Genomic DNA, 13,120 nt, shown 5'->3' with positions numbered 1-13,120 from the left:
TAAGTGCTGAATAATTGTATCCAGAGAACCAGACAAACCTTTCAAAGCAACTCATATCACTTGGTGACAAAAGACATTCACCAAAAAAGCAGCAGATGCTCTGTACACCGTTTGGCCTGCCCCAGCGGATGTCATGTCCATCTTGTAGTTCCCCAGCTCTATTTGGATTAGAGGAAGAGCCATGATTCTGATGGCAGAGGTGCAGTTTGCTCTATCAGTGAAAACACTTGACAGATGGATGGTAAACTATTGGGCCATGGGTCGAGGTACATCACCTACCACCCTATTTAGAGCAGACATCCCAATATACATTGCTGTGCAACCAGGAAAACCACTGTGGTCCCAAACAATAAACCAAAAAATTAGCTCCACACACTGGGTGACAACTCACAGTGTGTAATTTTTGTAGTGTGCAGGCACGAGGGGTCGAGAGAGGACACTGAGAGAGGACGCTGCCACCAGAGGAGGAAGAGACTCGCTGCACCCGGGGGTGGCAGGCTGCTGCTGCTGCTCTCCAGGTGAGAGGCGGCAGAGAGAGAGAGAGGGCCGGACGGGGCACAGGGTAAAGCAGCTGTTTTTGTGTTGCATGCGGCTGCTGCAATTAAATCTGCCCAGGGAATACTGAGGCGGCGTAATCTTGAAGCCACCTCGGGCCTCTTCAATCCATACAAAGCCACTCCCTGCCCCTTCAGCTCACTCCTGCAGATTTCTGCTTTCCCCCATTTTGACGCTTTTTCGTTTTTCCCTTCCCATATGTGTCTTTTGCTCCTTCCCATATGTGTCTTTTGCTCGCAGCAAATGCTTGAGGCAGAAGAATAAGCCCCAGGCCTCAAAAATAAGTGCTGGTGCTCAGTACCGGAAACAACAAGTACAAATTAAGCACTGAGGCACCCCCTTCGAAGGCAAAGGATGCATTTGACCAGACAGCTGAGAGGAAGGAGGAAATTGAGAAGGAAGGAACCAGCGGGGAAAATGCCCAAAATAAGAACAAACTCACAGCCACGTGTGTGCACGGAAAAACAAGAGATCGAAGGGCTTCAGTCACATGACGCAAATCTACCAGCAATCAGGAGGGATCAGCTCAAATAGAGCAGCCACCGAAGGCTGGGACAACCCCAACAGCGGTAAGCACCTCAAAGCAACACCAGAAACAGAAGAGTTAGGGGAGGAAATGGGTGACTGATATCACGGCATGTATTTTTCACCCTGGACCTGCAACGTCCGAGATGGGACCACAAGGACAGGAGGGGGCTAGGGAAATAAGTGAGGCAGCACACAGAACACCCCAAACCAGCCTGGAACTAACTTTCAAGCAATAGGGGAGGCTGAAGGGAGTAGGGACGGCAATAGTCCAAAAGATCAAGCATCAAGCTCAACACAGGAGGGAACTGCGGACAGTGCTTTAAATGGGCCGGTACTGTCCGGTACTGGGTACCAGCACTTTTTTATTTTGAGAGGGAGAGTACCGGCACATCTCAAGAAAAACGTAATACTTTTAATTGGAGAGTACCGGCATTTGTCGGAAACAAGCGGGTACTCTGGCACAGAGTGCCTGCACTTTCATTTTTCCATTTCAAGTACTGGCGGTCACACAGTGGGAACTCTCGATGACCGATGCAATCCCTGGGAACACATTTGAACCTGGGTGTGCAGGGGTACTAAGCCCACTGGAAAGGGAAATCCAGGCACACAAAGTCAATGGCGTCATTGACCCACAGACGCAGTCAGGAACCAGCATTAGCATCTTTACCCCGGGGGGCAAGTCTAGAGGTTGGGGAGACATCCTCAATAGAGGGAACATTCTGCGACTACTAACAACAATTGGCAGACTTGCAGATCTAAAGTCCAGTGACTTGGAAGCAATTGAGTTCAAAGAGGATAATCAACTCTTAGCGAACGAGGTAACAATGGCACCCTGGGCTTCACCTGGAATAGCAAAGAGGGTTCTGGCTGAGCAAGCACAACTAAGAGCATGGGGGATCAAAGTGACACCTCTCCAGGTAAGAGGTTACCCAGAACCTCTGCTTCCACATCTCAGTGAGCAGCTGATTCACAGCCCAAGGTTCACTATGATGTGGACGCGGACTCAAACAGTACTCAAAGAGGCCCGCAGCACATCCCCAGGATCCAAGGATAGAAGTGAAAGCTGGAGGGCAAGTAAAGTCAGGAATTATACTTCAACAGTATTACACCCAAGAAGATGGATGCGGGTTCCTGGTTGGTGCAGATGATGTCCCACGCCGGATGGATGATTGCAGCCTGGTTTGCGTTGCTGGATTCCACCAACAAGCCTTGGCATACGCAAAGCTCACAGTTAGCAGAAAATGGTGCTGCCCGGAACCAGGAGGGACCCCGTGGACTTTACCCAGGAGGGGGAGCCAGAGGAGGCTCTCAGTAACTCAAAGAGCCCATGGAATGCCAGGCAGCGTGCACAGGAGCCCCACAACACGGGGAGAAAGAAGGTGCAGAAGGAGGCCCACGCAGCACTACAACAAAGGGTCCCACGCTGCTGGATAACCACGCAGGAAGCTGTGCATCGCAGGATAGAGTGCTGGGGCTGGAGCTGCACGGTCCACAAAGAACTTTGTGGAAGGATGCCAACAAGCCTTGGCAACTGCAAAACATGTGGTGCACGGGGGTACTGTCTTGCGTGGGGAGGCAAGCTCATGCCTCCACCAAAGTTGGACAGTAGGACGTCAGGACCGTCGGGACCACTTCAGTCAACCACCTGTGAGGCAGGATCCACGAAGCTCATCAGGAAAGGGGACCCACGCCGCCGGTCGTCATTGCAGAGACATGCTTGCTGAAGCAGGGGAGTGACTCCACTCCAAGGGAGATTCCTTTGTTCTTCTGGTGCAGGTTGAAGACAGGCTGTCCTCTGAGGATGCACGACCGGGAAACAGTTGCAGTTGCTGGCAGGAGCTGAGGATACAATGTTGCAGAAGTCATCTTTGCTTCTTTGCTGCAGTTTGTAGAGTTCCTGGAAGGTCCAGATGCAGTTTCTTCGGAATTAGAGGATGCAGAGGAATCCTGCTGGAGTCTTACAATCCGAATCTGAAGAACCACCTAAGGGAGAGACCCTAAATAGCCCTGAATGGGGGATTGGTCAGCTAAACAGGTAAGCACCTATCAGGGGAGGGCTGTGACGTCACCTGTTGGCACTGGCCACTCAGATGCTCCCAGAGTTCCCTGCCAACTTGGAATGCAAGATGGCAAAACCCAGGGACCCTCTGGAGGAGCTCTGGGCACCACCCCTGGGGTGGGGATGGACAGGGGAATGGTCACTCCCCTTTCCTTGTCCAGTTTTGTGCCAGAGCAGGGACTGGGGGTCCCTGAACCGGTGTAGACTGGATTATGCAAAGAGGGCGCCAAATGTGACCTTCAAAGCATTTCCAGTGGCTTTGGGATGCTACCCCTCCCAAGCCTGTAACACCTATTTCCAAAGGGAGAGGGTGTAACACCCCTCTCCCAAAGGAAATCCTTTGGTCTGCCTTCCTGGGCTTGAGGTGCTCAAGCAACAGGAGGGCTGAAACCTGTCTGAGAGGTGGCAGCAGCTGGGGCTGCCTGGAAAACCTGAGAAGGCAGGAATGGCAATCCTGGTGGTCCTCGAAGGAGCCCCCAGAGTGCATGGAATCATACAACCAATGCATGAGAAAGCATTGGTTGTATGATTCCAACATGTTTGATACCAAACATGCCTATGTTCGGAGTTACCATTATGTAGGTAGTGACCTATGTCCAGTACATGCATAAAATAGTGACCCCACACTCACAAAGTCCGGGAAAATGGTCCTGGAGGTCATGGGGCACTCCTGCTAGTGCAGGGGTGCCCTCAAGCACAGGTACTCTGCACCCTGCCCTCAGGGCTGGAGGGCCTGCTATAGGTGTGACTTAGAAGTGACCTGGAACAGTGTAAATGGCAGTGAAAGGGTGCATGCACCTTTTCACGCAGGCTACAATGGCAGTCCTGCAGAAGCCTTTGCATGGGCTCCCTATGGGTGGCAAAAGAAATGCTGCAGCCCATAGGGATCCCCTGGAGCCCCAATGCCCTGGGTACCTAGGTACCATATACTAGGAACTTATAAGGGGACACCAGTATGCCAATTGTGGGTGAAATACTGGGTTACCAGTATGCAATAACCATAATTTAAGGGAAAGAGCATAACTACTGGGATCCTGATTATCGGGATCCCAGTAGACACAGTCAAACACACTGCCAAACAGGCCAAAAGTGGGGGTAACCAAGCTAGAAAGATGCTACTTTCCTGCACTTTGGCAAGTAAAAAGGGTAACAGAAGAGACACTCGGGATCAAGCTACTCCATGACATCAAAAGCAATAACAGCACAAGATTTTGGCAGACAGTAAACATACTACTGAACCCCTCAGTCCAAGGAGTTAGCTCTCATCTGACAGAAAAGACCTGAGTTAATTTCTTTATGCCCCACTTCAACACATAAATCCCTAGTTGTGGGATCAAAAAAGTAACATTAGGCTGTCCAGATGGAGAAACCACACAAGATCCAAACTACTTTCAGGCTATCGTATTTACATCAGAACATCAAAGGCAGGCGGGAGGGAGTGCCAGGAGCAAATGGGATCCCCGCGGTCTTATTCACACTAGATCCAGAGTTCTGGGCTGAGGCACTGAAACCAGTTTTTGAGCATATCCTTCAATAGAAGCTATCCCACCATCCTGGAAGGGGTCAATTATTTCCCTAATTTTCAAAAAGGGAACAAGAATAAACCAAAAAACTATAGGCCGGTTGCCCTAATAGACAAGGACGCTAAATGCTATGCAGGGCTCATCTTAGAAGAACTAAAAGTCTGGGTGGCAGACAACAAAATAATTCCCCTTAACCAAACAGGGTTCAGTAGGAACATTGGGATCACTACAAATATATTAGCTCTCTCCATGTTGATTGATGCTATAAAAACTGCCATTATACCTTTGCTTCATTGATTGCGTCTCAGCTTTTGACCACAAAGACAGGAGGAAACTGTGAGTCAAACTTGCTAAAATAAATATTTCTTCTGTGCTTTTGAATCAACTGATGCTGCTACATACAGACACTTGGATTCAAGTGAAGCTGGCAGTAGGTGACAACCTGATAAGAAGGATCCCAACCACTAAAGGGCTCAAACAAGGCTGTGTGTTAGCCCCGACATGTTTAACCTCTTCACATCAGACTGATTTGAACAAGTGCAATTCCCTTCCTACCCTTGAAAAAGTAATAACAGCATAGAAAATAATGTACTTTGTAGTTTATTTTGTATGTTTTTATGCATCTATGAACTAAATCAGCATAACAGTAAAACACAACAAAACAGAAAACTTTAAGTGTAGAGAAATAGACAGCCCTACCTTTTGCAGCAGAAGTGATCCTGAAAATTTTGTTACAATTGAGTAGACTTCTCCTCCAAAGGCATCTGCCCAAAGCTTCACCCTGTAAAATAGAACAATGTCATCACAATATGCTGCTTTCGTAACAGAACCATAACTAAAGAAATGCAAAGAGTTATAGGGGAGAACAGCTACAGAAGGCTACTGGACATGCCCATGCAGGTTTGGGCCCTCTTGAGAGCTGGCACAGGCAATATGGTCATCACCATACACTCTGGCACACTTAATAGGTTTAGCAGTGAAACTACTTAAAGCACTTTATGTACTCTTTAAACAAAGAACTTCACCCCCCCCCATGACTGAAATTGCAAATGTGTGAAAGAATATGAACAATACAAAAAATATCTTCCAGATTGTATTGTGTATAATCAGGACCAATATATTGTGTTTTTTTCTGTGTAGCATTTATGTTACGTGTAAAGGGCACTATCACCCGTGAGGGTATCCTGGGGCTGAGCATGTGTGTGTCTAGCCCTGCCTATGGTAGGTTGTTAATTAAACAGACAGGTTCTCAGCTTCTTGTGGAATTCAAGTAGAGAGGAGGAGGCTCTGATGTGGAGAGGGAGGCTGCTCCACACTTTTGGAGCGTGAAAGAGAATGCTCGTCCTCATGATTGGGTTCTGTGTATGCATGGGATGTGTGCAAGTAGGAAACCTGCACAGTGAAGGTTTCTGGATGGTTGGTGGAAGAAGATGCAACTGTTCAAGTAGGTGGGGCCTAAGGTGTGTAATGTTTTGAATGTGTGTGAGGATTTTTAAATAAGGGTGTTGTGAACTGGGAGCAGTGGAGCTCTCTGAGCTGTGGTGTGGCTTCTGTGTGAGAGGTTAAGAATGAGTCGGGCTGCCCGGTTTTGGATGGTTTGTAGTCTTCTAGAGAGTTGATTGGTGATTCTGGCGTACAGGGTCCTCCCGTTGTCCAACTTCCTGATGACTAGGGTGTGAGTGACAGTTATTTTAGTGTTGCTTGGGAGCCATTTGAAAATCTTCCTCAGCAGCTTGATGGTGTGGAAGCATGATGCAGTGACACCGTTGACTTGTGCAGACATGTCAAGTTTGCTGTTGATGATTAATCTAATGTTCCTGGTGTGGTTGCGGGTCTGAGTTTGATCGACCACCAGTTGGAGTCCAATGGTGAGGTGTTCTTGCTGAAGAGCACTACTTCTGCCTTGTCGGTGTTAAGTTTGATATAGTTGGCTTTCATCTAGCCAGCAATTCATTCATGCAGGCCAACAACTTGTTTCTTGTGTTGGGGTCTTGTCTGGGAGGGTGAGTATGAGTTGCAAGTCATCTGCATAGGAGAGGATGTTGATGTGTGTGTGGATGACTGTGACCAGAGGATCATTGTTGTGCTGAAGAGGGTGGGGCTGAGCGATGAACTTTGAGGCACTCCACTGATAAATTTACGGGCTTCTGAGGAGCAAGATGCCAGGCTGACAGCTTGTGTTATACCCCTTAAGAAGGAGCAGATCCAGCAGGGAGTGGGTCCTCTGATGCCAATCTCATGCAGGTACCTGATGAAGTTGGAATGTGAAACTGTCAAATGCTGCAGAGAGGTCCAACAAACTGAGGGCTGCCTTGTCTCCTCTGTTGAAGATCATGCGGATGTCGTCTGTGACGGTGATGAGTGCTGATGTTGTACTGTGGTTGGACTTGATTCCGAACTGTGTGGCATCAAGGAGCTGGTAGTTACTGAGGTGGTCTGTGAGGCGTTGGTTTATTACTAATACTAATACTTTTGTAGAGGATGGTAGGAGGGGGATTGGCCTGTGATAGGAAAGTGTGGCTGGGTCAGCAGATGTTTCTTAAGCAGGGGCATGATGGTTTCATATTTCCAGGTGTCCAGGAAAGTGGCTGAGTTGGTAGAGGTGTTGATGATGGGTGTTAGTGCTTCGCTGACGGAAATGAGTCCTCTGGAGAAGGTGTGGTGAGGGCAAGTTTCAGATGGGCTCCCGAGTAGATGGCCTACAAGGTAGCAGTGATTTTGACAGTGTTGACGGTGGGCCTCAAGGTCCGGGTTCGATCTTCTGTTGTGGTGCGAAGTTGAGTTGCGATGGTGATTGGATCTAGTTGAGGGCCAAAGATGCTGTATATGAAGGTGATTTTTTTTACAGAACATTTTTGAGAGTTTGTTGCAAAGGTCTAGTGATAGTGTGATGTTGCTGGAGGTGGCAGGAGACACTGTGAAATCTTTGATGATAGCAAAGATTTCTTACCTGCTGTTAGGGCCAGCAATGATGTGATCTGCAAGAGCTGTGCGCCCGGTGTTCCATATCTGTTGTGGTGGTTGTGAGAAGGTAGCCTCTTTCTAGCCTTGTTACCCCCACTTTTGGCCTGTTTGTGAGTGTATGTCAGGGTGTTTGTCACTGTTTTCACTGTCTCACTAGGATCCTGATAGCCAGGCCTCAGTGCTCATAGTGAAAACACCATGTTTTCAGTATGGTTGTTATGTGTCACTGGGATCCTGCTAGTCAGGACCCCAGTGCTCATAGGTTTGTGGCCTATATGTATGTGTCACTGGGACCCTGTCACACAGGGCCCCAGTGCTCATAGGTGTGCATGTATATGTTCCCTGTGTGGTGCCTAACTGTCTCACTGAGGCTCTGCTAACCAGAACCTCAGTGGTTATGCTCTCTCATTACTTTCAAATTGTCACTAACAGGCTAGTGACCAATTTTACCAATTTACATTGGCTTACTGGAACACCCTTATAATTCCCTAGTATATGGTACTGAGGTACCCAGGGTATTGGGGTTCCAGGAGATCCCTATGGGCTGAAGCATTTCTTTTGCCACCCATAGGGAGCTCTGACAATTCTTACACAGGCCTGCCACTGCAGCCTGAGTGAAATAACGTCCACGTTATTTCACAGCCATTTTACACTGCACTTAAGTAACTTATAAGTCACCTATATGTCTAACCTTTACCTGGTAAAGGTTAGGTGCAAAGTTACTTAGTGTGTGGGCACCCTGGCACTAGCCAAGGTGCCCCCACATTGTTCAGAGCCAATTCACTGAACTTTGTGAGTGCGGGGACACCATTACACGCGTGCACTACATATAGGTCACTACCTATATGTAGCTTCACCATGGTAACTCCGAATATGGCCATGTAACATGTCTATGATCATGGAATTGCCCCCTCTATGCCATCCTGGCATTGTTGGTACAATTCCATGATCCCAGTGGTCTGTAGCACAGACCCTGGTACTGCCAGACTGCCCTTCCTGGGGTTTCTCTGCAGCTGCTGCTGCTGCCAACCCCTCAGACAGGCAGCTGCCCTCCTGGGGTCCAGCCAGGCCTGGCCCAGGATGGCAGAACAAAGAACTTCCTCTGAGAGAGGGTGTGACACCCTCTCCCTTTGGAAAATGGTGTGAAGGCAGGGGAGGAGTAGCCTCCCCCAGCCTCTGGAAATGCTTTGTTGGGCACAGATGTGCCCAATTCTGCATAAGCCAGTCTACACCGGTTCAGGGACCCCTTAGCCCCTGCTCTGGCGCGAAACTGGACAAAGGAAAGGGGAGTGACCACTCCCCTGACCTGCACCTCCCCTGGGAGGTGTCCAGAGCTCCTCCAGTGTGCTCCAGACCTCTGCCATCTTGGAAACAGAGGTGCTGCTGGCACACTGGACTGCTCTGAGTGGCCAGTGCCACCAGGTGACGTCAGAGACTCCTTGTGATAGGCTCCTTCAGGTGTTAGTAGCCTTTCCTCTCTCCTAGGTAGCCAAACCCTCTTTTCTGGCTATTTAGGGTCTCTGTCTCTGGGGAAACTTTAGATAACGAATGCATGAGCTCAGCCGAGTTCCTCTGCATCTCCCTCTTCACCTTCTGATAAGGAATCGACCGCTGACCGCGCTGGAAGCCTGCAAACCTGCAACATAGTAGCAAAGACGACTACTGCAACTCTGTAACGCTGATCCTGCCGCCTTCTCGACTGTTTTCCTGCTTGTGCATGCTGTGGGGGTAGTCTGCCTCCTCTCTGCACCAGAAGCTCCGAAGAAATCTCCCGTGGGTCGACGGAATCTTCCCCCTGCAACCGCAGGCACCAAAAAGCTGCATCTCCGGTCCCTTGGGTCTCCTCTCAGCACGACGAGCGAGGTCCCTCGAATCCAGCGACACCGTCCAAGTGACCCCCACAGTCCAGTGACTCTTCAGCCCAAGTTTGGTGGATGTAAGTCCTTGCCTCACCTCGCTGGGCTGCATTGCTGGGAACCGCGACTTTGCAAGCTTCTCCGGCCCCTGTGCACTTCCGGCGGAAATCCTTCGTGCACAGCCAAGCCTGGGTCCACGGCACTCTAACCTGCATTGCACGACTTTCTAAGTTGGTCTCCGGCGACGTGGGACTCCTTTGTGCAACTTCGGCGAGCACCGTTTCACGCATCCTCGTAGTGCCTGTTTCTGGCACTTCTCCGGGTGCTACCTGCTTCAGTGAGGGCTCCTTGTCTTGCTCGACGTCCCCTCTCTCTGCAGGTCCAATTTGCGACCTCCTGGTCCCTCCTGGGCCCCAGCAGCGTCCAAAAACGCCAAACGCACGATTTGCGTGTAGCAAGGCTTGTTGGCGTCCATCCGGCGGGAAAACACTTCTGCACGACTCTCCAAGGCGTGGGGGATCCATCCTCCAAAGGGGAAGTCTCTAGCCCTTGCCGTTCCTGCAGTATTCACAGTTCTTCAGCCTAGTAAGAGCTTCTTTGCACCAACCGCTGGCATTTCTTGGGCATCTGCCCATCTCCGAGCTGCTGGTGACTTTTGGACTTGGTCCCCTTGTTCCACAGGTACCTTCAGACAGGAATCCATCGTTGTTGCATTGCTGATTTGTGTTTTCCTTGCATTCTCCCTCTAACACGACTATTTTGTCCTTAGGGGAACTTTGGTGCACTTTGCACTCACTTTTCAGGGTCTTGGGGAGGGTTATTTTTCTAACTCTCACTATTTTCTAATAGTCCCAGCGACCCTCTACAAGGTCACATAGGTTTGGGGTCCATTCGTGGTTCACATTCCACTTTTGGAGTATATGGTTTGTGTTGCCCCTATCCCTATGTTTCCCCATTGCATCCTATTGTAATTATACATTGTTTGCACTGTTTTCTAAGACTATACTGCATATTTTTGCTATTGTGTATATATATCTTGTGTATATTTCCTATCCTCTTACTGAGGGTACACTCTAAGATACTTTGGCATATTGTCATAAAAATAAAGTACCTTTATTTTTAGTATAACTGTGTATTGTGTTTTCTTATGATATTGTGCATATGACACTAAGTGGTACTGTAGTAGCTTCACACGTCTCCTAGTTCAGCCTGAGCTGCTTTGCTAAGCTACCATTATCTATCAGCCTAAGCTGCTAGACACCCTATACACTAATAAGGGATAACTGGGCCTGGTGCAAGGTGCAAGTACCCCTTGGTACTCACTACAAGCCAGTCCAGCCTCCTACATTGGTTGTGCAGTGGTGGGATAAGTGCTTTGAGACTACTTACCACTCTTGTCATTGTACTTTTCATAAGAGAAAAATATACAAAACAAGGTCAGTGTATATACACATAGCCAAAAAGTTTTGCATTTCCTCTTTTCACTCTTTTCTAAGTGCTGAAAAGTACTTCTAAACTTTCAAAAAGTTCTTAAAAGTTTAAAAAGTTTTTTTCTGTCTTTCCAAAAAGTTCTGAAAACTTTTTTCTCTTTGTCTATCACTTTAACTCTCTCTAAAAAATGTCTGGCACAGGCCAAAAAGTTGAACTGTCCAAACTTGCATATGATCACCTTAGCTGGAAAGGAGCAAGGAGTCTCTGCATAGAGAGAGGTTTGAGTGTAGGGAAGAATCCTTCCTTAGAACTGTTAATTAATATGCTTAGAGTACAGGATAAGGCCATAAGTGCCCAATCTGTGGAAAAAGTAGCTAATGGTTCTCAATCTGATCCAGGGACTCCCCCAGAAAAAGGTTCAGGAAAGAAACTTCTTAGCCTGCCCATTACTAGACAGTCTAGCATAGTTGGTACAGAGGTTGAATCACATCATACTGATGATGTGCTCTCACATTATACTGGTAGCCAAGCTGTTAGGGTGCCCTCTGTAAGGGACAGGTCTCCTTCTGTTCATTCCCATCATACCTCTGTATCTAGAAATGTCCCTCCCACCCACCCTGATGACAGATTGTTAGAAAGGGAGCTCAATAGATTGAGAGTGGAGCAAACCAGACTGAAGCTCAAGAAGCAACAGCTGGATTTGGATAGACAGTCTTTAGAAATAGAGAGGGAAAGACAGAAAATGGGTTTAGATACCCATGGTGGCAGCAGCAGTATTCCCCATAGTCATCCTGCAAAAGAGCATGATTCCAGGAATCTGCATAAGATAGTTCCCCCTTACAAGGAGGGGGATGACATTAACAAGTGGTTTGCTGCACTTGAGAGGGCCTGTGTTGTACAGGATGTCCCTCAAAAGCAGTGGGCTGCTATCCTATGGCTATCATTTACTGAAAAAGGTAGGGATAGGCTCCTTACTGTAAAAGAAAATGATGCTAACAATTTCCAAGTTCTTAAGAATGCACTCCTGGATGGTTATGGCTTAACCACTGAACAGTACAGGATAAAGTTCAGAGATACCAAAAAGGAGTCTTCACAAGACTGGGTTGATTTCATTGACCAGGCAGTGAAGGCCTTGGAGGGGTGGTTACATGGCAGTAAAGTTACTGATTATGACAGCCTGTATAACTTGATCCTGAGAGAGCATATTCTTAATAATTGTGTGTCTGATTTGTTGCACCAGTACTTGGTGGACTCTGATCTGACCTCTCCCCAAGAATTGGGAAAGAAGGCAGACAAATGGGTCAGAACAAGAGTGAACAGAAAAGTTCATACAGGGGGTGACAAAGATGGCAATAAGAAGAAAGATGGTGAAAAATCTCAAGATAAGCATGGGGATAAGGGTAAAACCAAAGATCCCACTTCAAATCTTAAACACTCTTCAGAGGGTGGGGATAAAACAAAGTCTTCCTCTTCTTCCCAACCTGCACACATTAAAAAGCCTTGGTGCTTTGTGTGTAAAAACAGAGGCCATAGGCCAGGGGATAAGTCCTGTCCAGGTAAACCCCCTGAGCCTACCACCACTAATACATCAAGCTCTAGTGCCCCTAGCAGTAGTGGTACTAGTGGTGGGACTGCTGGCAACAGTCAAGCAAAGGGTGTATTTGGGTTCACTTATGGGTCCATAGTGGAAACTGATGTAATCAGTCCCAAGACAGTTTCTGTCACACCTAGTGGCATTGGCCTTGCCACACTGGCTGCTTGTCCCCTTACAATGGATAAGTACAGGCAGACAGTTTCAATAAATGGTGTTGAGGCCTTGGCCTACAGGGACACAGGTGCCAGTTTCACTTTGGTGACTGAAAACCTAGTGCCTCCTGAACAACACATCATTGGACAACAGTATAAGATTATTGATGTCCATAACTCCACTAAGTTTCTTCCCTTAGCTATAATTCAGTTTAGTTGGGGTGGAGTTACTGGCCCTAAGCAGGTGGTGGTATCACCTAGCTTACCTGTAGACTGTCTCTTAGGTAATGACCTAGAGGCCTCAGGTTGGGCTGATGTAGAGTTTTATGCCCATGCAGCCATGCTGGGCATCCCTGAGGAATTGTTCCCTCTCATTTCAAGTGAAATGAAAAAGCAAAGGAGAGAAGGCCTGAAAACTCAGGATCCCTCTCCATCAACAGGTAAAAAGGGTATCACAG

At 48.0% G+C, this 13,120-nt stretch overlaps 1 protein-coding gene across 1 annotated transcript in view; it reads right to left on the bottom strand.

The window, feature by feature from the left end:
• CACNA2D4 (calcium voltage-gated channel auxiliary subunit alpha2delta 4) overlaps positions 1–13,120 on the bottom strand; it is an 861,469-nt gene that overhangs the window by 777,187 nt on the left and 71,162 nt on the right. The window contains exon 2 of the mRNA XM_069228087.1: positions 5,365–5,446. Within this exon, the coding sequence (XP_069084188.1) occupies positions 5,365–5,446 (82 nt within the window). The remainder of the gene's footprint in view (positions 1–5,364; positions 5,447–13,120) is intronic.

The sequence above is a fragment of the Pleurodeles waltl genome, chromosome 4_1 (assembly GCF_031143425.1).
Source record: "Pleurodeles waltl isolate 20211129_DDA chromosome 4_1, aPleWal1.hap1.20221129, whole genome shotgun sequence".
Classification (NCBI taxonomy): domain Eukaryota; kingdom Metazoa; phylum Chordata; class Amphibia; order Caudata; family Salamandridae; genus Pleurodeles; species Pleurodeles waltl.
Note: the sequence above shows the minus strand (reverse complement) of the source record. Positions and strands in the feature narration are given on the sequence as shown.